The sequence below is a fragment of the Triplophysa rosa genome, linkage group LG5 (genome assembly GCF_024868665.1).
Source record: "Triplophysa rosa linkage group LG5, Trosa_1v2, whole genome shotgun sequence".
Taxonomy (NCBI): Eukaryota; Metazoa; Chordata; class Actinopteri; order Cypriniformes; family Nemacheilidae; genus Triplophysa; species Triplophysa rosa.
This window is the reverse complement of record NC_079894.1, coordinates 24860330-24887266: the sequence shown is the minus strand read 5'-3', so window position 1 is coordinate 24887266 and position 26937 is coordinate 24860330. Positions and strand designations below refer to the sequence as shown.

The following is a 26937-nucleotide window of genomic DNA, read 5'->3' as shown; positions in this document are numbered from 1 at the left end:
CTCTGTGGTTTCGTTTAAAGTTTACAAATAAACCTCAAGTGCCTGTATATGTACTGAATCCATGCTCAGGTTTTACCGGTCACTAATGTTGATTGGCTGGGTTATACTAATTGAAAATAAAGCAGTGAAAGTTAAGATCAACGTCTATTTGTGTCCACAGTACATCGTATGTAAAGGCTTGAAGTTTTGTGTTTATATTCATGTCATTTCACGTTAATCTCATCATTAATAACACATTGCTCATCAGTGTTTCACAGGATCAAGTCACCACTTCAGTTGAGGGGCCACACACATGATGAAGTCATGATAAGCTAATGATTATTTAATGATAACTACAGTATTTGGATGTCAACCGAATTCATGTGCTAGTCTATGTGCAGTGTTTAGTCAATTTTGGGATCTGCATTTACCTACAGGCATAACCTGCATTTACCTACAGGCAAGACAATCATGTTTTAATAACATTATTTCTTACAATAATTGATATACTGATCTAACCTTTTAAAAACGTTTTTGTATATTGCTTTAACCATCAGGGGACATTAAAACTGCTAGCAGGTAAAACTTACCCACGAACAATACTTATGGCTAAAAACTTATTTTGTGCATGGGTCATGCCACCATCTTCTCAAAGTAAACTCTAGGGTCATGATTATTTTTAGTCATCAACTATGTTTATATCTATTATTTTATGTGCAAGGCTAGTTGAAGCAGGCTACAATAATCACTTTTCTTAACGGTCGGTGAATGTAGGCTAAACTGCAATGACAAAGACAATTAGTAGAAAACAAATGAATAAAATGTCACGACAGGATTTTAAATAAAACTTTTAGTCAATGATTTGGGAGACTTGGATACTTTATTGAAAATATCATGATCATGCGTAATAAAGCATAATTCATGATGATGTACCCATCTTAGTTAATGTTTTAATTAAGATGTTGTTCTTCCGTGAAGTCATGAATGGAAGACTTTGAACTCGTGTTACTTCCTGATAATTCATGAGGTATTAATGCATGAAGTAATGTTTAGTCCATGCATGAATTTATGCATGAATTCATGTACCCTTACCGTAAAGTGTTACCCATATTTTCTGAACATTGGTGTACATCAGCAATGTTTACAGTTAAGACATACAAAAGATAAAAAGTTAGTGTGAAAAATAAGATCATTGTTTGTGTTAAAGATCTGACTTTAAAGGACCTCAAACAACATCAGTTATGTTTCAATCAGTTTTACTGTTGGTTTTGAGTTTAATAGAAAAAACAGCAACAAAGATCAAATGAAGCCATAAAACATTAGAAAGAGATTGAGATCCACTTTCATCCTCTTCAATCATCTCGCTTGTATTAATGAAGAAACTCTACGTTGGTTTAACACAAAACACATCCAAACGCATCGGAATGAACAATTATACAAAACAAATGTTTGTCTGGGTGTGAGATTCGGTTTCGTTTCTCTTGTAAAGGTGGTAAAAGGCACCGCTGATATCCCGAAACCTCTTGAACTCATCCAGCTCACATTTTAAGCCAACAACCTTTAAACGTTTTCTTTCTACACATACAGTATATGTGAATTCAATTCGATTTTTCCACTTGGAGACTTTTTGTCTGAAATTTATATTGTATCATAAAGAAAAGAGTATATTTGGTAATACTGTTTCCCTTGTGAGACTCATCCTTTAAAAAACAAAACAGTGACAGTGCGCACACAAACACAACCACACGCACTTCGGGGGTTAAAGGGAGGCATGTGAAATACACCCTCACAGCATCGTCTTCACACTTCAGCGGGGTCTGCAGATAAACATGAAACCTTTCATACTGTTATTATTCTCAAAGCCGAGAATGAGAAATATGCAACAAAACCTCGACAAATGATTTTAAACAACACAAACATGACAGGAATCTATCAGCTATCTCTCATGGCGCTAGCAACAGCCAGATCACATAGGTTTGAATTTTCCCTGTTATTTTTTTACAGATTTTCCACGTAAAATGTAAAAAAACAGAATTTTACTGTTTTTTTACCCAGATTTTGATGTATTTTTGAAATGCGGTCGAAAACTGTAAAATTACAGAAAAAGAAAGCTAATTTACAAAAAAAGGGGAAAACATTTATTATATATCCTTATATCCTATAATTTTACAAGAAAAAAAATGTTATTTTACGGTATATTTCTCAGCTGACAGAAAATGTTGGTTTTTTTAACAGAATCTTTTTCCCAGTGTTGCCAAATACATAATATAGATTATGTGAATGTAGAACATTCAGTAAATTGTAGATAGCTGATCTTAAATCACACAGGATAGCAGATCCAATGTGTTTGCAAAACAAGACGAAAAATTAAATACTTTTTTTCTGCTTTCTGTGGTTTTACATGCAAATGAGCAGAATGTATAAAATAATTCAGACGGAACAACCTAAGAAATCACAAATGACAGCAACAATAGACCATAAAGACAACAATGTTGTGTGACTTGACTTTAAAACATTACATCTAAATTCAATAACAACAGCACAAGCTTTCTAAAAAGTGGCCGTGTTTTAACGTTCTGATCACAAGTAATTGTGGAAGCCGTCATCTGATGTCAACCTTTAAAAACATTCAAAAGCGTAATTGTCGCTCTTTTTTGACACAACCTGGTAAGAATGTCAGAGACCACATCCTTAAAAAATCTTGACATAACACCAACATCCTACACATCCAGACTAACATCAGATCAACCTGCAGCTCAACATCATATGACCGAAGTGACCTTCTGAAGGCCCTTGAGATGAAGACGTGTTGTTAGTAAAGAACGTTCCGAAAACAAATGGTTAATGAAACCTATAAACATTAACGGTAGTAAAAAAGTAAAATCACAGAGTAAAACTGTGGTCTGAAGAGGAGGAGATTAGAGGAGCGATTGTTTCTGTCCATCACGGTTTCCTTTTTTCAAACGCAGGAACTGATGTCACAGGGGTCAGAGGGGACGTCCTTCACTTCTAACTCCACCCCTGTGGTTTAATCCCGCCCCCTGTTAATAGACCCATGTCTCCTGTGTCGCCGATGCTCACGGTGAGATCTGTGGTGCTGCCGGCGGTAACGGAGGGATCGTCGTGCTGTCAGGAGACAGAGAGAAAGCATGAACCAATTAAAATTCCATAGGATTTACTTTCAGCACCTTTATCTTTAAACCTCATGCATGTCTTACACTTGGTGCAGATGATCTTGGGTCTCTCCCAGGTTCCGTTGGGTCGGCAGCGGACGGTCGGTACGTGTCTCTGAAAAAATCCATCATCACACTGATACCGAACCACAGCGTGGATGTCATAATGTGACCGTCTGCGGCCCACCAGATAAGCATTGTCCACCGCCGGAGGTGTGCCGCACATCACTGCCACACAAAAAAAGACTTTATTTTGAAATGCTTGTTTTTCATTAGAATATCAGCCAATTATCTTGTGCCAAATAATCCTTGAACATTTTATTAGGGATATATAAAACAACGTTCTATATGAATTTTACTTGTATTCAAATTAAAATAACCCCTTCAAAAATAATGGTATGATATTTCTGACATCATATTTGAGGATCATATTTCACCATCAAAGTCTCCATACGCAGATGATTTAAACACAAGTGTCTGTATTTATTTAAAAATATATACATTTATATTGCTAGTCAAGATTAAAATGTGGTACAATTAGGTTATTTTCGTTTACTAAAATTAAAACTTTGAAAACATTTCTGTTCATTGAAATCAAATAAAATATTGACCTAAAAATGATTGGAAAACTTAACTAAAGGAAAAACTGAAATGTTGCCTCAAAAACAAACTGAAATGAGTTTAAAGCACTAAAGTTATAATACTACAAAAAATTTAAATAAAATAAACTAAAAAATAATTAATGTTATATAGCAACATAATTATATACCAAAAGCATATACCAAAATGATAAAACTTTAACTTAAATTAACATAAAAACTAAACATCTAAAAATAAAAGCTAATTTAAAATATGAATACAAAACAAAATAAAACTAAAATCAAAACTATATTTGTTAACATTATTCAAAATTTTAAACCATCAGAATACGAAAAATAATATGAAATCTTAAATAAAACCAAGAATAAAATGTTAAATATGTCTGTTACACAAATGCAATAGTTTTCCGCGAATAACTCTTATTTCCACAGGCAGAAAGCCAGAGGCTCAGTTATAAATCTGTTCTGTGCCAAGATCCCAGAGAGCCGACAAAGAAAAGCATTGTGGGAATTAAAGTGTGGAGCTCAAACTGCTTAAACTGATATTCTGAGAGAGGTTTATAAACACAAGCCCACAGACTTAGACCTCCTTGTGTTCCAGATTCAAAAAGAGAGAAGTTAAACCCTGAGTTCTGAAGGCCAGGGCCCGGTTGCATAAAGCACCTTAAGTGTAATTTTCCCTTAAGTGTGTCCTTAAGTATACCTTAAGTTTTACTGAAGTTATTCTCCTATTGTCTTTGCTAAAGGAAAATCACCCCTTAAGTGTCATACTTAAGGGAAAAACTTGAGGTGCTTTATGCAACCGGGCCCAGCATCTCAATGGTTCACCTCTCATTCACATCAGCTCAGAGTCTGTCTGTAGAACTCAAAAAGAGCCAATGAAACAGGACTGAACTGTCAAACTCACCCGTTCCCTTCTTGCAGATGTAGGGCAGATTGTAGTTGCACGGCACGTCGTTCCATTTGCTGTCCTCTCTGGAGATCATGACCGTGCAGTCCTCTCCTCCCGCAAAGAAATTATCCGGCTGATTCTCACGCCAGTTCTCGTACGCCTGTGAGAGAAGAGAAACATCTGAGATGAAGCTCACATTTAAATCTAGTACAACCCACAGTTCTCCTGAACGAGCAACGTGCCAACATCTATCTGAAAAAAGTTGCATGAGAAGAAATAATTTTAAGTGCATTTTCACTTAGGCCTATATCCTATAGTAAGTGAACAGATTTATTTACAGCCTACAGTGTCACAAAAATGATAAATTCTTTATGTATTTGTTGGACTTTGAGTGCGCAGTTCACCATCACTCACATATACAGAAACAAACGGGACATTACTCTTTTATCCACTTTTTATTTAAGCAAGTCTCGTAACGGCAGCATTATGGGATCAGAATTGTTGCAATATTCTGAATAAATAAACTATGATCCGCAAATAAATATAGAGAGTTTCACAAACATTTTTAAATCCACATATGCACAAAAAGCGAACCATAAATATACAGTGGGGCAAAAAAGTGTTTAGTCAGCCACCAATTGTGCAAGTTCTCCCACTTAAAAAGATGAGAGAGGCCTGTAATTTTGGGTTGCTGTGTGAATTTGAGAATATGTTGTGTGCACAAGATCATAGTCAAAGGATCGGCATCCTTTGTTGTGGCAAGAGTTAAGACAGTATACAGAACTGTTTAACCACAGCAGCAGAGATCATTCAGGAATGGGATAAACAGAGATGACTGATTAAATTACGTTTTATTTTGAATTATGAATGACATAGAAATTCACAGTGCTGATGATTTCCCCCACGTTAATTCTGCCATCGTTATACTGGTAGTAGCCTACACCGACAGCTGCAGTGCGCATTGCAATGCAAATGCTGCGCACCTTGAAACTCCACGCCACGCTGAGTGTGCGGCGCGAACTAGCTGCTTACCCATGCAGTATCGGGGAAACAGATTATATTTTATCGAATGCCAAAATCGGAATTGATCACTTTGATACATAAAGACAATAAAACGGCTGGCTTGCAGCAGACCAAATCAGTCCCCAGTCAGCGGGATTTTCCACCCCAGTCCGTGCACGCTGTTATCAAGTCATAAACATTTCAGTCGTTTGTTACTAACATACGGACAAAGCATATAAACACAAACAATCATTACTGAGTAGTATAAAGAAGAGGCCATTCACATTTCTTAGTATATCACGCATTTTAGACCGCCACTAGCCACCATGTTAGCTCCCTGAATCTTAGTGCAGAACAAAACGTGATTGGCTGAAGTTAGAACGTGCCCTATTGGACAACGAAAGCGGAAGTTACCCGATTGGCTTGCGTAGATAGTGGGCGGAGTCCACCTATTTGTGGATTGTGTGCGCGTTTTGACATTAGAAATGTTTCAAAATCCACAAATGCACAGAGAGCCATCCACAAATGCGTGCAGCGATTCACAAATGCACAGAAAGCGATCCACGAATGTGCAGAAAGCGATCCACAAATGTGCAGAAAGTGATCTACAAATAAATGCCATTGAAATAAATTTGTAAATATTTTTTATTTGCAAATCTCATTGTATTTATTTGTGAATTCCATTTCTTTTTGTGGAACGTCTAACATATACAGTATTTATGGTTCGCTTTTTGTGCATATGTGGATTTAAAAAATGTTTGTGAAACTCTCTATATTTATTTGCGGATCATAGTTTATTTATTCAGAATATTGCAACAATTCTGATCCCATACAGCATCTGCTTGTTTAACACATACGCAACACTAACGTTCACGTAACAACGTGATGACGTCACATTAAAAACGTAATACAATTAATAAGACTCACAAGTCGACAATGCCACTGTTGGCTGTTTTCTGGTTTTCCATGAAATCAAAGAACTTCCTTCACTTAGATTGACACAATGTCCTGAAGTACTACGTCTGTCTTTTGTATCTGATGCCCAGTCAGCATCACTATAGACTCTTAGACCTAGTCTCCCTCTGTCATTTTTTCTGAAACACAATCCTTGTTTTGCTGTACCTTTAAGGTACCTGAACACATGTTTTACTGTGTTCCATTGTTGTTCTGTTGGTTCAGCATAATGCTGAGATAGTTTACTGACCACAAAACTTATATCGGGTCGTGTGCAAGTGGACAAGTAAATTAAACTTCCCACTGCTTCTCTGTATTTCCGTGGTTCTTTCATTTTTTCAGCATCATCTGAGTAATCAAGCTTTGACTCACATGGAGTTTCTCTAGCTTTACATTCTTGCATACCAAAACGATCTAGAATCTTCATTACATATCTCTCCTGTGACATTTTGACTAGACCCTCTGCTTGTTCAAAATCAATGCCCTGGAAGTATTTCAATCTCCCCATGTCTTTCATTTTGAATCTCTCAGTAAGCATTCTCTTTACACTTTCCAGAACACTTTTGCTGTTAGCTGCTATGATCAGGTCATCTACCCATACGATCAGGATTACTTTCTCATCATGTTTTTCCCTTGTATACACACAGTTATCAGCTGAGTTTTGTGTAAAACCATTCTCAATCAAACATACATGTAACATAGCATTCCAATTTCTGCCAGATTGTTTAAAACCGTAAAGAGATTTTTCTAACTTGCATACTAGCTTTTCTCCCTTTTTAGATTTTTGCTCATAGCCCTCTCTCTGGCTGTTCCATGTAAATTTCGTGATCAATTGGTGCATGCAGATAAGCAGTCTCAACATCCATCTGGTGCAGAATTAGATTCTCTTGCGCTGCCTTTTGCATAATCACTCTCACACTTGTCATATCAGCTGTGGGTGAGAATGTTTCATCATAGTCAGTCCCTTGTTTCTGACTATATCCTTTTGCAACGAATCTTGCTTTGTGTCCTTTTACTCCACATTTGTAACATGTTACACTGGTATCTTCATTTTTTCTGTCTTTGGGGTACGACTTGTAAAAGACTCGTCCTTGTCTTGTCTGTGCTTTCATCACATTATCTGCAGATTCTGTTGTTTTCATTTTCTCTGCTTCCTCGTAAATCCATAGCCTTCTTTTAAAGTCCGTGAACGAGACGTTGTCCTCATTTTGCGTTATGAGAACGGCTAGCGGCTTGAAAGTATCTGGTAATCCGCGGAGAATCATAGCTATGGTCAGGCCGTCACTCATGGTCTCTCCCGCATCTCTTAGTGCCGTAATGATGTTCTTTATTAGGTACTCGGTAACACTCTCATTGTCCGCCATGCGTAGCTGGGTAAGCGATGTGTACATGTTTATTATCCTCGGCTTACTTTTTCCCGAGTAATGTTCTTTCAGAATTCTCAGAGCTTTTCTTCCATCATCAGCAGCTTCATGTCTTACTAGTGATAGGCTTTTATCATCTATCAATCTTATTAATTCGGCATAGCAATCAGCATTCTTCCGTCCGTCTTCGGCTAGCGCTTCTGCATTAGCATCAGTGAGGTCATGCAAAATAGTCTCTTTTAGCTTTAAAGTATGCAAGTAGCCTAGGAATCTTGTTTCCCAAAGATCATATCTCTCTTCTGATCCGTCAAACAAAGGTTGTGGTGTCTGTATTCCTGTCGCTCTGCTCGCCATTTTGTAAAGTCGCTGACTTTTGTGCTAATATGCTTCTTTTTCTAAGATAAACCGCATAATACATCGCGTAAGACTTAAACCCATTGCACATTGAGTTCGAAATTTTCGGACTGTATGTGCAAAGACCTTTAGTCGAGACGTTCGCTTGTTTCCTTTCCTGGGCCCATAACCTGTTGGACTTTGAGTGCGCAGTTCACCATCACTCACGTATACAGAAACAAACGGGACGTTACTCTTTTATCCACTTTTTATTTAAGCAAGTCTCGTAACGGCAGCATCTGCTTGTTTAACACATACGCAACACTAACGTTCACGTAACAACGTGATGATGTCACATTAAAAACGTAAAGCAATTAATAAGAGTGCAATCCTTTAACAGTATTGATTTTAAACTAATTGTGTAAAATTACTCACAGCATCTAATCCATCGGTCCACTGGAAATCCTCTTCAACCGTTCGATCATTGAGGCCGATCCAAACGTTCTCGTGACCTAAACCTGAAGAACCACAGAAATAACGAGATTCACACATAAATAAAATGTATTCACATACATTCGCTCTACAAATTTTCATCAGTATTCCTGTCAAACAAACACTATCATGAACCTTACACCTAACCAAACCTAACCCCCCATTTCATATTCCTGAAATCTGATTGGCTGACAGAAATACTGTACCAGAACCCAGTACCAGAGTAAATACGTCAATGTGTGACATACCATTGAGAAAGTCCTGCTCCATGGATGATGTGATGCTGGTCAGATGACTGCTGTGTTCTCTACAGTCCTTCTCTGAATCCTCCCACGTGTGTCTGTGAGGAAAGAGCCGGTAACAGTGCCCGTGAAACTTTTTCCAGCCGTGTTCACAACCCTCTGTGTCTACAGGACAAAAACACACCAACAACACGTGTGTTACTATGTTTGCTTGTAGACATGGTAATACCAGAGTATTTTTTAAATACATCAAAGTTCTTTAAAGCATAATATATAAACACACTGAATCAGTACAATGGTGTACATCGAGCACAATATGTAGCGAGGAAGGCGGGGAGAGCCGTGTGGCAGGAAGGCGGGGCCGGTGGCGTGAGTGATAATGAGTATCAGCTGTACGCGCACCGGTCCCGCATGCCTCACGGGGGAGCTCGGGAGCATAAGACTCGACGGGCTGCCGACGAGAGAGGACCGGGCCCAGAAATGTTAAGTTTTGTTTATGTTCGTGTGGCCGGCAGTCGTCCGTGAGGGCCGCCGGGGGTTGGGGGAAGGGCCGCCGGGGGTTGGGGGAGGGGCCGCCGGGGGTTGGGGGAGGGGTTAGTCCTGTTTTGTATGGAGGTAGCAAAATTTGATAGGGATGCATAAATTGGCAGAACACCGGCCAGTTTTTACTGCCGTCTATTGTTTATTTATTTTTGATTAAAGTGTTTGAATGTTCGCCGGTTCCCGCCTCCTTCCTTCCGTTTTATTGAGCTTTGTTACAATATACAAAAGTATTATAATAACACAACGACATACATCTATGGCAACATTTGTACATTTACCTTTACTTTATTATATACAACTATGTATGGGTGTTTGTTTGAGAATGTGCATGCTTGCATGAGAGTGTGTTTGTGAGTATTTGTGAATGCGTGTTTGTCAGTGTGTGCGTGTGTGTGTATACATGTTTTTGAGTGTGTTTGTTTGAAAGTGTGTGTATTTGTGAAAGTATGAGTTTGTAACAGTATTTGTAAATGCCTGTCTGTAAATGAGTTTGCATGTGTGTGTAAATGTGTGCGTGTAAACATGTTTGTGAGTGTAATGTTTGAAAGTGTGTGTGTATTTGTGAATGTATGAGTTTGTAACAGTATTTGTGAATGCGTGTCTGTGAATGAGTTTGCGTGTGTGTGTGTGTAAATGTGTGTGTGTTTGTGAATAAGGGTGTTTGTGTGTGTGCGTGTGTGTGTGTGTGCGCGCGTTTGTGTATATGTGCATGCGTGCATCGGTGTTTGTGAAAATGTTTGTGAGTTTGTATGTGTGTGTGAAAGTGTTTGTAAGTTTGTGTGTTTGCCTGCTGCAGTTGTTTAGTTAAATCAGAAAGAGAAGCTGTTATTATCACTGCACATAAATGTCATTACGTGTGTGTTGTTAAAGGGGCTGATGTGATGCAGGAGGGCTCTTGTGGGTTATTTTGTGATAATGATCAGCTGACTGTACACTTAAATTCAGTCTGAACACTGTGAGCTATAACATCAGATTAATGCAAACTAACATCCAGTGGACTGTGAAAAGAACCAGAAGAACAACCTGAAATGTCTGCAGCAGCAGCATCGTAACTTTACAATATGACAGACCATAATTACACAAAAATAATATTCCTGCTGTTGGAGTCTGGCAGCCAGTCTTCTGCAATGACATCACACTCATGTGTAATGCATCATCATTAAACTCTGTGTGGCCATCAGACGTACAGCAGATCACATCAGAGATCAGAACAGATTTTCCAGCATGAAGTGAAGGCGATGAATTTGAGAGTATGTGAGTGAAGGAGCAGATGTTCGGAGGTTTCTCTCACCTCTCTCACATCTGTCTCCATTGTAACTGGGCAAACACAGACACACAAATGAATCTTCTTTATCAATGCAGGTGCCTCCATTCTCACAGGGGTTTGACTGACAGTCATCCACATCTGCAACACAAACATAAACCCTGTTAGAATGGAAGAAAACAATCCTCAGATCTCTCACTCGTGATCACGGAAACTGTACTGCTCCGAAGTTTTGCTCAGGAGACTTTAAGGGGTTCTCAGTTGTGTTAAATTTAAGAATCAACATTGTCTCTGGTGTTCTTCAACACACTGTTTCAAATTAAAAAAGAGATAAATGACAAATGGATTCCTACAGTTCATACTGAGATGTTTGCAGAGTTTTGGGGTAAATCTGAGAAAATTATGGTTGAAAGATTAATTATGAGACATTACACACGTCGGATTCTGAAGAATATGATCGGAGTCTTTAGTAGAAACATCTGGGCCTGTAACTGTAATTTTTAACTTTTGCATCTCTGTCGCCATCTCTGTTTGAAAATTGAAATTGCAGGTTACTTTATGTATTTGTCTTCATATGGGTTGAAGTCAACCAATGTTAAATTTCCCACAAAATCGTACAGCTCAATATATCAATCACTATTATAAGCTTGCCGTTGTAAATCAGGGGATAAATCAGGGGTAAATCTGTCATGACTCTGCCTCATCTTGTCATGTTTTTCTTGGTCTTGTGGCAGAGTCATGACAAAGCCTTTGGTTTTGTGTGGAGAGAACATATTAATGTCGTTCAAGACTTAATATGCGTTCTCTCCAGTCTTGTCATTGGCCCCGCCCCTCTCGTTTCCCGTATTGCTTCCCTGCCGTGTCTTATGTTCCTCACCTGCTCCTCGTTATCTTCCTTTGTTTGTCACCCTATATAATACCCTCATGTTCATTGTCCTGTGCTCGTGTGTTGTGCTTTGTTCTTGTACTTGTTCCTGTGAGATGTACCACTGTGTTCCTGTGCAGGTTTTCTCTGCCAAAGTCAAGTCTTAGTAAGTGTTTAGTCTAGTATTAGTTTTTTATAGTTTGGCAAGTGTTGTATTTAGTCTTGTTGTGCCTGTAGTGCCTGTCTTCCCCTGTTATCGTGTCTTGTTTTCCCCATCGTGGGTTTTTGTTTTGTTCAATTGTTTATTAAAAGTCTTTTGTTTAACCCCTTCACTTCTTCCACCACGCAAACCCTGACAAATCAGGGTATGGTAGGCAGACAGTTTTCAACATTTATTTTTATGTACTTGCCCAATAACAAAATTGTGGTTTATTTTGACCAAATAAGTTATGAAATTGCAGCTGTATATATACATTAATAAAAACAAAAAAGAAATACTAATGTAATGACTGAATTAAATAATCTTAATTCAGTCATGAATAAATGGTGCCATGCTGCTATGACTTCACCCTTGCAGGCTCCCTCTTGGCTAATTCAGAGGTCAAGGGTGGCCATTTTGTGTTTAAATCATTGTAGCCCTTAAAGGGGTCAAATGACACAGCTAAAACGAATATTATCGTTTGATTGTACTTTCCATATACCGTGCATGCCTGCCCTGCCTCTCTGAAACGTGCAGATTTTTTACAAAGCTCATCGCTCTGAAAAGCGAGGTGTGCTATGATTGGCCAGTTAACCAGTACGTAGTGATTGGTCGAATACTGCAAGCGTTGACGGAAATGTTACGCCTCTTACCATATTCAGAACATCATATTCCCAAGCAATTGTACTGACAGGTGATAAAATGTCATCGGTACTTCCTTATATCAATTCGAGCCCGAATCTGATACGGAAAATGAAGATGATCAAGCCAATACATCAACTTTGCCAGCGCAACTTGAGCAGGATGTAAGGTTTTATTAAACAAAATTATGTTAAATAGTTAAAAACTATAGCTAACTGTTTTACCTTTTATATACGAGGTTATAAAGACTATAAAAAACAACCATAAACGTCATACAGAGTTTGTTTGAGATAGAAACAAGCATTCGTTTTTAGTTGTCTCATCTTTAGGCAGGGCAAACAAAGAGTCTTTTTTTTGCAACGAAACACACAGCATCTCCGCGACATGGCTGCGACAGTGACGATACAATGATATTTACAGGTACGCCCACCTTACTATGCATTAGATTTGGGCGGTCTTAGTCAAGTCATGTTACGAAGTGACGTACATTCGACGGGGTGTGGTTACATGAGATGTTTCAGGCAGGTCTTTGCACGTAATGTTTGCAATTTTACGTGTCTAATACTTGCATGGGCAACTTATAACACACCAAAGACACAGAAAAACATGTATTCGCGCCATATGACCCCTTTAATTTACAACTACTCAACTCAACTTTATTTATATAGCGCTTTTACAATTTTCATTGTTACAAAGCAGCTGTACATGAGACATATTGACTATAAGCAAAATAATTAAAGTTGTACCTGCAGAAACAAGAAATGGTTGAAAACACAGAAGACAGACATACCCACATACAAAACACTCCACACACACAATATGCACACGTACTAACACACATAGACATAGAGACACACACACGGATGCGCACGCACACACACACAACACACACACACGTACGTACACAGACAAGTACGCACACAAACACACACACACACACACGCTCAGTGAGAGCACACATTTAAGATAAAGGAGAGAGAAGCACAGGTCAAATATAACAGACTATAAATTCCTATATGCAATATTAAGTAAAACTTTAAAATTCTAAAGCAGCCCCCCCGGTCAGGCAGATGATGACAAAGAGTACTGTTCTGTACTCTTTGATGCAACAAGTACATGAGTTGTGTTTTTGGTTCCAGTTGATCTAACTAATGCAGCCTAAACCCTCTGAAGATTTATATTATGGAAGAGTAGTGTATGCAAGATTAAAAAGATGCGTCTTTAGTCTAGATTTAAACTGACAGAGTGTGTCTGCCTCCCGGACAGTGCAGGGAAGACTATTCCAAAGTTTAGGCGCTAGATAGGAAAAGGATCTACCACCTGCACTTGATTTTGAAATTCTAGGTATTACCAACTGACAGGACGCCTGAGAGCGTAATGCACGTGAAGGACTGTAATACAAAAGGAGTTCATTCAAGTACTGAGGAGCTAAACCATGTAAGGCTTTATAGGTAATAAGCAAGATTTTAAAGTTAACGCGATGCTTTATAGGTAACCAGTGCAAGGTTGACAGAACCGGGCTAATATGTTCATACTTTTTTGTACGTGTAAGAACTCGAGCTGCCGCGTTTTGGACCAATTGGAGTTTTTGTAATAAGCCTGCAGGGCAACCACCTAACAGTGCATTACAGTAATCTAGTCTTGATGTCATGAATGCATGAATTAACTTCTCTGCATCTGAGATTGACAGCATATGACGTAGTTTAGATATATTCTTAAAATGGAAAAACGCAATTTTACAGGTGTTGGCGACGTGGCTCTCAAATGACAGATTACTATCGAATAGAACGCCAAGATTCTTTGCTGACGACGAGGGTTTTATGGAACATCCGTCAATAGTTAAACAGTATTCTTGGTTGTTACTTATAGCAGTTTTCGGTCCAATAAGTAACACTTCCGTTTTGTCCGAGTTCAGTAATAAAAAGTTGTTACTCATCCAGTTTTTTATATCGACTATGCATTCCATTATTCGATGGAACTGCTGTGTTTCATGAGGCTTCGAGGAAATATAAAGTTGAGTATCATCAGCATAACAGTGAAAGCTAACTCCGTGTCGCTTTATTATATCTCCTAGAGGTAGCATGTATAATGCGAAGAGCAGAGGCCCTAAGACTGAGCCCTGTGGTACACCGTACTGGACTTGCGATTTGCGTGACACCTCATTGTTTATTGCTACAAATTGAAAACGGTCGGATAAATAAGATTTAAACCATTTCAAAGCTATTCCCTTAATGCCGACATAATTTTCGAGTCTATGTAGGAGTGTGCTGTGGTCAATGGTATCGAATGCAGCACTAAGGTCTAGCAGCACCAATAACGAGATACAACCTCGGTCAGACGCCAATAGCAGATCATTTGTAACTCTGATCAAAGCAGTCTCTGTACTGTGACATGCTCTAAATCCAGACTGGAATTCTTCATTGATGTCATTCCTTTGGAGGAAGGAGCATAATTGAGTTGAAACTACTTTTTCCAGAACTTTAGATATGAAAGGTAGATTCGATATAGGCCTGTAGTTCCTTAGTTCTCTAGGGTCGAGTTGGGGTTTTTTGACAAGGGGCCTTATAACAGCCACCTTATATGCTTTAGGCACATGTCCTAATGTCAGAGATGAGTTAATAATACCAAGAAGAGGATCTATAATTTCTGGGAGCATCTCTTTCAGTAGATTTGTAGGTATAGGGTCTAGTATGCATGTTGTTGATTTAGATGATCTAATAATTTTAGACAGCTCATCTTGATCTACGGTATAAAATAATTGCATTTTCTCCTTAAGGGCGCTGTAGTTAGTTTGTTCAGCGGGTTTCACTTCTGATTGCATTGTTATAATTTTTTCTCTAATATCTTGGATTTTATATGTGAAGTAGTTCATAAATTCATCACTGCTATGCTGATATACAGGATCAGAAGTCACTGACGATTTATTTTTTGTTAATTTAGCCACCGTGTTAAATAAAAACCTAGGGTTGTGCTGGTTTTCTTCTATTAGTGATGAAAAGTAGGCGGATCTAGAAGTTTTTAGGGCTTTCCTGTATTTTCGAATACTATCCTTCCATGCTGTACGAAATACCTCTAATTTAGTTTTCTTAAAGTTGCGCTCCATTTTTCGGGCCGCTTTCTTTAGAGCCTGAGTGTGTTCATTATACCACGGTGTGGGGCTGCCATTTTTAATCTTCTTTAAACGTAGTGGAGCAACTTTGTCTAGCGTTACCGAGAAGGTGGAATTAAAATTTTCAGTGGTAATGTCAAGATCTTCAACGTTATTTCTCATGATTTGAGACAATTCGGGCAGATTATCGAGAAACGCATCTTTGGTAGTTGAAGTTATTGTTCTACCATATTTGTAACAATGAGTTTTATTTGCAGCCGTAGGCCAGTGAAGCAAACATAATACCAGATAATGATCCGAAATGTCTTCACTCTGCTGAAGGATTTTAACGTCGTCCACATTTATACCGTAAGACAGTATTAAATCTAAAGTATGATTACGAAGGTGAGTGGGTCCTGACACATGTTGACTAATGCCCATGGAGTTAAGAGTGTCTTTGAAAGCCATTCCTAAGGCATCTGTAACGTTATCTACATGGATGTTAAAGTCACCAACGACAAGGAGTCTATCTGCGGCCAGTACTAGTTCTGATAAGAACCCACCAAATTCTTTACAACACTTAAGTCAGAACTTAAGAATCAGTCTTAAACTTTATGAAAGTTGCTTTTAGCTTCTTTATAAAAGTCTCCTACTCTTAAAAGTCCTAATTCTTACTAAAAAAAATTGACACTTGAGTCAAAGTTTAAGACTACTCTTAAGAGTATTTTTGAGAAGTTTTATACATACGGGCCCTGATGTCTCAAATTGTCCATCATTAAAACATATTAACATTACTTCATTCATACTGCAATGTTTTGCACACAATAACAGACAGTCATAATAAAACAAACAAAGAAAACATATAGCAGCGCATTAATTACGCAAATGCAGAAACTAGAAAAACAAATCTGACAAGCACGTATCGAAAACATTTATATTGATCATGTATATTAATCTAATGAGAGTGTAAGATCTGAAATCCTTTTTAATTAATGCTTAATATTAACAAACTCAGCACTCAAGGAAGCATTTGTGACATTAATAAACTTTCCATCTTTACTTCACTACAACACATTACAGTATGTTTTAATAACACATATCGCAGCTGTCATGCTGAAACCTCCATCTCCATATATCGTTATTTTTTCATAAATAACCTTTATGTTAGTCACTGGGTTTTGCAAATATCTAACCAATATAAAGTATTAAAAAGTGCTTGTCAACTTTTACAACACACTGCATTTAATAATTTAAAAAGTACAGTGTTTTTTCCATTTCCTGAAACTGGCAAATTTGGAAATCCGAGGTTTTGGAACTGCTCTTCTTTTACTTCAGCACATTTACGTCCTCCGGAGCGGATGATCTGATTCCAGCAGAAAATATCCTTTAATAAATGACTCACAGAGACTCAAACTATCGGTCACACCAAAAATGAAACCTATCGCATACTCACTTACACAGAAGAAAATGTTTCTCAGATTGTTTATGTTGCTCTTGTCTGTACAGAAAAAGCAAACAGTGATCATAAAACCTCCATAACAATACGTTGGTCAATACATCTGTGAGGTCATATGAAGACATTACGAGAGGAACCTGACCAAAATTCATCACTTTTTTCACCAGAAATCTTTCCCTCGTCCTGTCTTTTTTGCTATGAACCACTTGTATGTATTGTTTTTTAAATGAAGAACAATAAACACAAAACCCAATCTGAACATAAATACACATGGCAATATTTAACACATCCCACCCGACATCTCCCACCTTAACCCTGCGGTCTCTTTAACACAGGAGCACATTCTAGTAGATAATATCACAGGATCACGGGAATTATGGGATATACATTTCAGAAACACACAAAAAACCTAGTAAAATGATACATTTATGATTTTTTTGTCCTTTTTGAAGCATGACGGTGTAAATTCTCATCAGTTGTACAGTAAGTGCCTGGATAAAAACATTGAGACGACACTGAGAGCAGTGGAGACACTAAGAGTCCTTTAGCATCTGTTTTAATAGGTTTTAATACTGAATCTTCAGATGGCACACACACAGGATTACTGACAGAAGACGTCAAGACGTTTGCAGGTGGTTTGTGGATTAATATTACAGACATTTCCAAATATAGCGAACACTTCTGAGGCTCAATGTGTGCAAAAACTGTCACAGCAAAACCTTCACAAGCTCCTTTAAGTTAGAAAGTTTAACGTCTTAAAGACTCTCGCTCAGTCACAGTGGAGTTATTAACTTTAAGTGGATCAGAGGATCATGGGAAACCTGTTTCTACAGCTCTTTCTCAAGTGTCATAAACATCACATTTTTTACAGTATAAACTTGCGGAAGATCTCTTACTGTACATCACCTCTCCCTTTACCAAACTGATGCTGGACATTAAAAAAACCATCTAACCCTTATGCGGTCTTCGGGGTCCTTTTGACCCGCAAATGACGTTTGCTAAAATAAAATAAAAAAATATCTTTGTCCATATAGCATGAAACACGGAGAGAAAGAGAGAGAGAGAGAGAGAGAGAGAGAGAGAGAGAGAGAGAGAGAGAGGGGGGAGAGAGAGATGAAAGGATGAGACAAAAAAATTTGCACAGACACACAGTTCAGGATTACCGAAACATCTGAGGACATCAGAAAACTGTTTAAAGAATCATTTCATGGAACACTGGATTTTCTCTGATTTAACAAAAAATAATTTCTGTGTTTATTGAACATGCGTGTCCTACACGAACAAAATACTGAAGTATACTTCAATACTTACTATAGTACACTGTAGTAAATCATAGCATACATATAAATATTATAATTTGTTAATGTACACTATACTGCAGTATTCTGTAGTTTTAACAATAAGGAATTGATAAACTGTAGTATACTTTAATATTTAAGTAAATAATAGCATACTGTAGTAAAGTAAATAATATAATTTGTTAATGTACAGTATTCTGTAGTAGTATACTTTAAAATTTTCAATAGTAAATTGTAGTACATTGTAGCATACTGCAGTAAAGTAAATACAATAATTTGTTATAGTATACCACAGTATTCTGTAGTTTTAATTATAGTGAATTGATAAACTGTAGTAAATACTGAAGTATACCTCAATATTTACTATAGTAAACTGTATATATAGCTGTATAATAGTACACTGTAGTAAAGTAAATACTATCATTTGTTAATGTACAGTATACAACAGTATTCTGTAGTTCCCTTTCTGTCGGTTTGCTCTTGGGAACCTATCATCTTCTGAGTATTTTGAAAAGGCCAATGAAATTGGCGAATGAAATTTGCATGCCGGACTCCTCCCCGGATGTCCGGGTATAAAAGGAAGCCGGCATGCTCATTCATTCACCTTTTGTTCTTCAGAGCCTACGCATCTGATGAGCGACACAGCGATCTTTAGTGATCAAAATTCTGCTGGAATCTACGACATGGTGCAGCGGACGGTCCCTTCCTGCAGTGACTCTCCCCTGGGCGTCTCGGCAGTTCCGGAAGTGTCCGAGCTAATTTCCTTTTCTAAAAGAGCTAATTTCTCCAGCGTGGCATGTCCTGCTGTTCTCGTGGGTGCAACGCGCTAATTGAGGAAGGGGACGGACACGATGTCTGCCTCAGGTGTTTGGGTCTCCGGCATACTGAGGCAGTCTTTGTGGATACGTCCTGCCCGCACTGCGGGCGGATGGCGATCCAGACGTTGCGGTCACGGGTAGCTGTGTTCTTTATGGACACAGCCGCCACCTCGTCTGCTACCCGTTCTGAGACCGCGGTGGCTATGGCCCTGCCGTCCGCTTCAGCTAGCACCGGGGGTGATATGGGGATCACCGTGAACGTTAACCCGCCAGCCACAGGCTCACGGACCGTTCACGCCCCGTCTCACTCGTCTGACCATTCCTCAAGAGACGATCCTACCCCGTCTTGTTCCTCGGCCACATACTCGGAGGTGCGTGACGAAGATGAGATGTCGATTGCAGCATCGGAGGGCAACCTTTTGGCATCCGACCCCGATGATTCCTCGGAGCTCCCTCGGGGGGTCGAGCACAGGAAGAGGCGGACGTCCAGATGTTAACCATGCTCTTCCGGGCCGCCGCGAGCATTGGGCTGCAGTGCACCGCCTCTCCCCCAGCGCTGGCGGCTGGATACGTGGTACCTGGGGTCTGAGCGCGATTCCAAGCCGCACCCAGCCCCGGTCCCGTTTTTCCTGGAAGTACATGAGGAGCTCAGTAAGACATGGAACGCACCCCTCACAGCCCGTTCCAGTCAGAAAGGCTCTGTTGCCCTTACTTCCCTCGATGGTGGGGCAGCCAGGGGCTATGTCGAGGTTCCCCAGGTGGAGCGTGCCGTCGCGGTGCATTCATGCCTGCCTAGACTTAGGGCCTAGACTCCCGTCCAAGGTGTGTAAGTTTTCGGCATCCTTGGTGTTGAAGGGTTACGCTGCCGCGGGCCAGGCTGCCTTTTCCCTCCACGCCATGGCCATCCTGCAGGTCCACCAGGCCAAGGTGTTGAAGGAGCTCCACGAGGGCAAGACCGACTCAGCGGTGATGCAGGAACTCCGTACAGCCACCGATCTCGCTCTACGGGCGACTAAGGTGACGGCGCGGGCCCTGGCTCAGGCGATGTCCACCATGGTGGTCCAGGAGGTCGCTTTCTTGACGCCCCCATCTCGCAGGGTGAGCTGTTTGGTGACACCATCGAGGATTTCTCCCAGCAGTTCTCAGCGGTGAAGAAGCAAACGGAGGCCATCAAACACATCTTGCCCCGCCACGACTCGGCCGCCTTCAGGCCTTCGAGATTCCCGAGCGGCGTCTGCTTCCCAGCAGCCCCGGCCCTCTTCGACACTGGCTCCGGCTTCAGCGCCCCCTACCCAGGCAGCCTCCCGGAAAAGGACGTCGAGGAGGAAACCGCCTCCGCGTCAGCAGCCGTCGCGGAAGCAGAAGCAGCCCTGACGGGGAGACCCCAGGGAGATCGAGGTTACCATCAGGTCGACCCCAGCCACTCCACCGCTGGGGGGTCGGATAGGGACGGTTCCTGCCCCGTCTCACCAGCTGCTGGTCCCCCCGGGGGGCCAGCGCCCACCTACTCACAAAAAGAGTTTCCTCTCTCTCTGGGTTATCACAGCCGTTCCCACCCTCGGCACGACGGTGGACAGCGACTCGACGTTGCGTCACGGCAAGGCGCAATGTTGAGTATAAACACCAGCCCTCAGTACTCTCAATCAGACAGTGCATTGAGCTGCGTAATCGCCAGGCAGGAAAAACAGCAGAGCTGATCTCCCCCCCGGGGGGCCTCCCCTGGCAAGGGATCCGTACTGCTAGTCATCGAACCACCCCGGGGGGATGATGAAGAAGATCGAACCTTTAGTCTCCCTGTCACGGTTTCTGGGAGCCTGGCTTCGGCTGGCTAGAGAAGACGATCCATCTCGGCTACGCGATCCAGTTCGTCAGATGCCCGCCCAAGTTTCGGGGCATCCTTTCTACCTCAGTCAGAGGCAAGGATGCGCCCGTACTTTGGGCCGAGGTTGCCACCCTTCTGGTGAAGAGAGCGATTGAGCCCGTCCCACCAGCCGGGATGTTCAACGGGTTTTACAGCCCGTACTTCATTGTCCCCAAGAAAGGCGGGGGGCTGCACCCTATCTTAGATCTGCGTGTTCTGAACAGGCACCTGCACAAGCTGCCGTTCAGGATGATCACGCAGAAGCGCATCCTGACGTCCATGGCAGTCAGCTGTTTCCCTGAAACAATTTCAGAGGCTCCTGGGACACATGGCGTCCTCGGCGGGGGTGGTCCCCCTCGGGTTGATGCACATGCGACCGCTCCAACACTGGCTACAGAGTCGGGTTCCCTGGAGAGCGTGGCACACCGGCAGCAGGCGTATGGTCATCACGCCTTTCTGCCGGCGCACCCTGACCCCCAGGTCTTCAATGACCTTCTTGCGGACAGGGGTCCCCTTGGGGCAGGTGTCAAGGCACGTCGTGGTGATGACGGATGCCTCCCTGCAGGGTTGGGGTGCCGTGTGCAATGGGCACGCAGTGTCGGGGCGGTGGACGGAACCCCCCCTGCATTGGCACATCAACTGCCTAGAGTTGTGGGCTGTGCTACTTGCACTGAAGAGGTTCCAACCTCTCGTGCAGGGCAAGCACGTGCTGGTCCGGTCAGACAGCACAGCTGCCGTGGAGTAAATCAATTGACAGGGTGGCATTCGCTCACGGCAGCTAACACGACTCGCCCGACGCCTCCTCCTCTGGAGTCAGCAGGTGATCAGCTCCCTGCGAGCCACACACATCCCAGGCGACCTGAACCAGACAGCCGATGCGCTCTCTTGTCAGTCGACGCCTCGAGGAGAGTGGCAACTCCATCCCCGCGTAGTCTAGCTCATATGGGAGCAGTTTGGCCAGGCGCAGGTGAACCTGTTTGCCTCCCCGGACTCCACCCATTGTCCGCTCTGGTACTCCCTGACCGACGGTCCCCTCGGCACGGATGCCCTTCTGCACAGCTGGCCGCGGGACAAGCGGAAGTACGCCTTCCCCCCAGTGAGCCTCATTGCAGAGACCCTGTGCAAGGTCAGGGAAGAGGAGCATCAAGTGTTACTAGTTGCGCCTTACTGGCCCAACCGGACTTGGTTCTCAGAGCTGATGCTTCTGACAACAACTCCCCCCTGGCCGATTCCCCTGATGAAGGACCTTCTTTCTCAGGGGAAGGGCACGTTGTGGCATCCCAGGCCAGACCTCTGGAACCTCCATGTCTGGCCCCTGGACGGGACGAGGAGACCCTGAGTGGCCTACCCCTGGCGGTGGTAGAGACCATCACTCAGGCCAGGGTCCCGGCCACTAGGAGGCTATACGCCTTCAAGTGGCGCCTCTTCTCGTCCTGGTGCTCTTCTCGCGGAGAAGACCCACAGAGATGCTCGCTCACGTACGTGCTGTCCTTTCTACAGGAGAGACTTGAGGAAAACCTCTCCCCATCCACACTGAAAGTGTATGTTGCCGCGATTGCCGCACATCACGAACCAGTTGCTGGCAAGTCTCTAGGACAGCACGACCTGGTCATCAGGTTCCTTAGGGGCACGAGACGGTTGAATCCGCCTCGCCCGCGCCCCGTACCCTCTTGAGACCTCGAAGTGGTCCTGGCGGGCCTCCAGAGGCCCCCCTTCGAGCCCCTGGGAGAGGCCGATCTTTTCTCGCCTAACGATAAAGACGGCCCTCATGGTGGCGCTCGCCTCCATCAAGAGGGTAGGGGACCTACAAGCATTTTATGTGTCCACGGGTTTGTCTGGAATACAGGCCTGGAGACACTCACGTGATCCTGAGACCACGGCCCGGCTACGTGCCCAAGGTTCCCACCACTCCCTTTCGGGACCAGGTGGTGAACTTGCAGGCGCTCCCCACTGGGGAGGAAGACACAACCCCATCCGTTTTGTGTCCAGTACGCGCACTGAGCCTCTACTTGGACCGCACGCAGAGCTTCAGAAGCTCTGAGCAGCTCTATGTCTGTTTTGGAGGTCAGCAGAAGGGGAGGGCTGTCTCCAAACAGAAACTGGCGCACTGGATCGTGGATGCCATTACCACGGCATACCGATCACAAGACCGCCCCTGCCCTTTTGGAGTGAGGGCGCACTCCACTCGGGGTGTAGCCTCCTCATGGGCACTGGCTCAGGGCGCCTCTCTGGCAGACATCTGTAGAGCTGCGGGTTGGGCTACGCCCAATACCTTCGTGAGGTTCTACAACCTCCGCATGGAACCGGTGTTAGTCCGCTTCCTGCAGGGCAACAGGTAGGACCGGCAGCCGGTAGGGCATACGCCTGCGAAAGCCCTTTCCCCCTTCCATAGGTGGGTCAGCGGCTATTTCCGCCTCCCTTCTTTCCCCACTGGGTAAAGAACAGGCATTCCATCCATCACTAAGCACCTTCCTGGGGGCAGGCTGGGCAGAGCAGCCCTGCCCCCTTAGGCCGGGGAACAGTTGAGTTATCTACCACATAGCTCTAACCGGACCTAGTGCTCCAGACGTGGTAACCCCCCCCCGTGGGCGGTTCCGTCTGATGTATCCTCATGAATGGTTCCCACCTCGGCAACCCATGACCTCCCTAGGTGGACTTCCACCTCGCGGTTAACTCCTTGAGTCCGCACAATTTTCCCATGAGTTCTCCCCGGATGGTGAGACCATGTGGTGTCTCCACTAATTCCTCCCTACGGTAGGTAGTGGTCTCTGCAGCATTTTTCCCCCAGGGTGGAATAATGCTTACCCAGTGGCCCTTACGGTGCCGGGCGGCTTCTCGCTGTTAGAGAATCAAGGCCTCCGCCCGTGACGGCCGGTGGCAGGGGCTTCCCATCTTTTCGCAAAAAGCTCTGGGACCCCCTACCTCTCCACTGGACGGTTACAATTTCGCGCTAGCACTCACGTCTGACTCGCCCAGGCCAGTCAGCGTCGCTTCGCTAGAGATTGTGACGCGGCTCAGTGCTGTGGCGTTTCCATAGGAAGCCCATCTGTCGGTTCGACACAACGTCGAGAGACCGACAGAAAGGGCACGTCTTGGTTACGTATGTAACCTCAGTTCCCTGATGGAGGGAACAAGACGTTGTGTCTTTTATGCCACAACGCTGGCCGCCCGCCGCAGCGGTCGAGGGATGCTCAGGCTCCTCAGACCAAAAGGTGAATGAATGAGCACGCCGGCTTCCTTTTATACCCGGACATCCGGGGTCGCATTTTCATTAGCCCGCCGTGGATGCCTATCCCTGATTGGTTGACTACTTTTGACAGCCTATAATGCCTGGAACACACAGGAGGACCTCTCGAGAGCAAGAGTACCAAAGGATTCGTGGACGCACGGCACGCATTTTGAGTGCGCACACGCTCACTGAGCGAGAGGAGAGAAAATTCATAAGAGAGCAGCGTATAATTGAAAGCGCGCATCCAGTTTTGTGCATGAGCAAAAGGAAATCGGCGTGCGAGCGGAGAGATTCGCGTGCTCGTATTACAAGAATGCGCTCTCGCCTTGTATAAATGCGCTCACGACATTTGTCATTATAATAACGCCATAGTAGAGATCGCAAATCTCTAACTTGAACACAAAAACCAAGATTGTGCACGTAAATCAAGACTTACGAGGGGAAATAACAAACCCCCGAGTCAAAGCAGTCACTCGTGCACAGTATTGATTACACGCGCAAGTGCTACTCTACACGCGCGCGAGCTGGGATTCTTCACGCAAGCGAGTCATTTTGACTTTTGGCACTAAGGGGGCGGGACACTGCGATTTTGTGACAACAAATGCCATTGTGGAAGTGCTTTCATATAAATTGATTTTTTGTTTTGTTGTTTCTAATAAATCTCCTTACTGCACACATTCATTTTCTTGCATTTGGGCCAACATATAAAATATTACTTAATGTGAATTCCTTAGATCCTATTTTCCCCAATTTCCTGCCATCTCTCCTGTTCTGTCATCGACTTGAGGGCGGCAGCAACAGCCAATCACAACGGGAGTTCCAGAAAGGAGCAGGGCCAATGGCATTTGTTGTCACAAAATCGCAGTGTCCCGCCCCCTTAGTGCCAAAAGTCAAAATGACTCGCGCGCGTGAAGAATCCCAGCTCGCGTGTGTAGTCAATACTGTGTGCGAGCGACTGCTTTGACTCAGGGGTTTGTTATTTCCCCTCATGAGTCTTGATTTACGTGCACAATCTTGGTTTTTGTGTTCAAGTTAGAGATTTGCGATCTCTACAGGTTTACATTTTACACGCAAGCGTTTTCAGTGTGCCCGCGCAACTGTAATCTGCTTGCGCGCTGTGTTTACATGCTCACATAGTTTTGTCCAACTTCTAACGTCATATTAACCTTCCTTTGACACCGTGACCCCCGCCACACTCAAGTTTGTGTTTCATATAATGAATTAACTGACCTTTGACCTCAGTATTGACCTCTTGCTGAACCCTTTTCACTAACTGGATAACAATCATTTCTTTTGTAATCAACCATTAGAGAAAAATCACCATTTATTACCACCATTTTCAATAATATATTATAAGACACAAACACAATTTCACTGGTGAATTTAAAAACAATTTGTCACATTGGAATTATGAGTTCGATCTGACATTTTTGTCAAAATTGAGTTATTCACATTATTACAGTATGTTATGTTGTTTTCTTTACGGTATGTACATTTTGGGACTTTTTTTAGAAAACAAAAGGATTTTTCTACAACGTCAAATGGAATGGAAAAACTTTAAAGCTCAAAATCTCAAAACTGCTCAAAATGCTGAAAGAACCCCAGAGTTCCAAGGTGACGTTCATTTAAACATCTGACCAAAAAACCTTCAAACCACTGTTGAAATTCTGGCTCAAATTAAGTAAACAGTTTCAACGAAAAAATTTTTTAAACGTGACACAAATATGTGTATTTGAATATGTGAAAGATGGCAAGAGTCGAGAGTAAAAAATATCTGTTTGCTTCAATGATGGCTCAATTTTACCGTATTCTATTATTGTATAAAAAAAAAACAGCTTGGATATCTTAGCTTACGTCTTCTACGAAATAAGAGTCATTTAAAACAGTCATGAGAGCGATTCCAGGATGACAGAAGACAATTGATTTAAAGACAAAATAACTTTTCTGACCGATTTCACAGCTCTCTCCAGAGTACGCCTGCGGACACAAACATCTGAAACCCTCTCCGTGTGGAAGACACGTTCCTCCGTGAAGACAACTGCATCTGTCAACCCCTGCAGAGAACAAACACACAAACACAAACACACGTATGAAATGAGCCCATCACACACTCATGAGAGTTTAAACACACGTCAGCAACACTGTGTAAAAAACAGTAAAACCACAGTAAATTTGTTCTTAACACTGAGACTTGATAGATTTCTACATTCTTTCAGATTACAGGAAGAAGTGAGTGATGCTGTAGGGTTGCTAGCGTGTTGCTAAGCACTTTCTATAAGGTTCTGAAACATTGGATTTACGTGTCAGTCATTATTCTACAATAATATTTTGTCATCATGTATTCTCTCTCATGTGTTTGTAAACCTAAATGTGAGTCTTTCTTCAGTGGAACACGAAATAAGTTATTTTGAGAAATGTCTCAGTGGTTTTGTGTTCACATAATGGAAGTCAGTGTTGTTTGATTATCAACATTATTCAAAATATCTTCTTTTGTGTTCTGCTGAAGAAAGAAACTCATACAGGTTTAACATGACATGAGGTAATTATGAAAGATTTCCTATTTTCGTCTGAACTATCATTTTAATGGTTGCTTTATAACAGTGAGAAAGTCAAGAACAGAAAAAAATCAACATGAGAACTTCTG

The 26937-nt window shown here is 42.3% G+C and overlaps 1 protein-coding gene across 1 annotated transcript in view; it reads right to left on the bottom strand.

Annotated features, from left to right (window-relative positions):
* Positions 1-847: 847 nt before the first annotated feature.
* The window catches only part of ncana (neurocan a), a 41649-nt gene continuing 15559 nt past the window's right edge, over positions 848-26937 (bottom strand). Inside the window, 7 exon segments of the mRNA XM_057335158.1 lie at positions 848-3105; positions 3198-3380; positions 4659-4803; positions 8732-8814; positions 9037-9195; positions 10865-10978; positions 26243-26347. Coding sequence (XP_057191141.1) covers positions 3008-3105; positions 3198-3380; positions 4659-4803; positions 8732-8814; positions 9037-9195; positions 10865-10978; positions 26243-26347 — 887 coding nt within the window. The 3' untranslated portion in view covers positions 848-3007.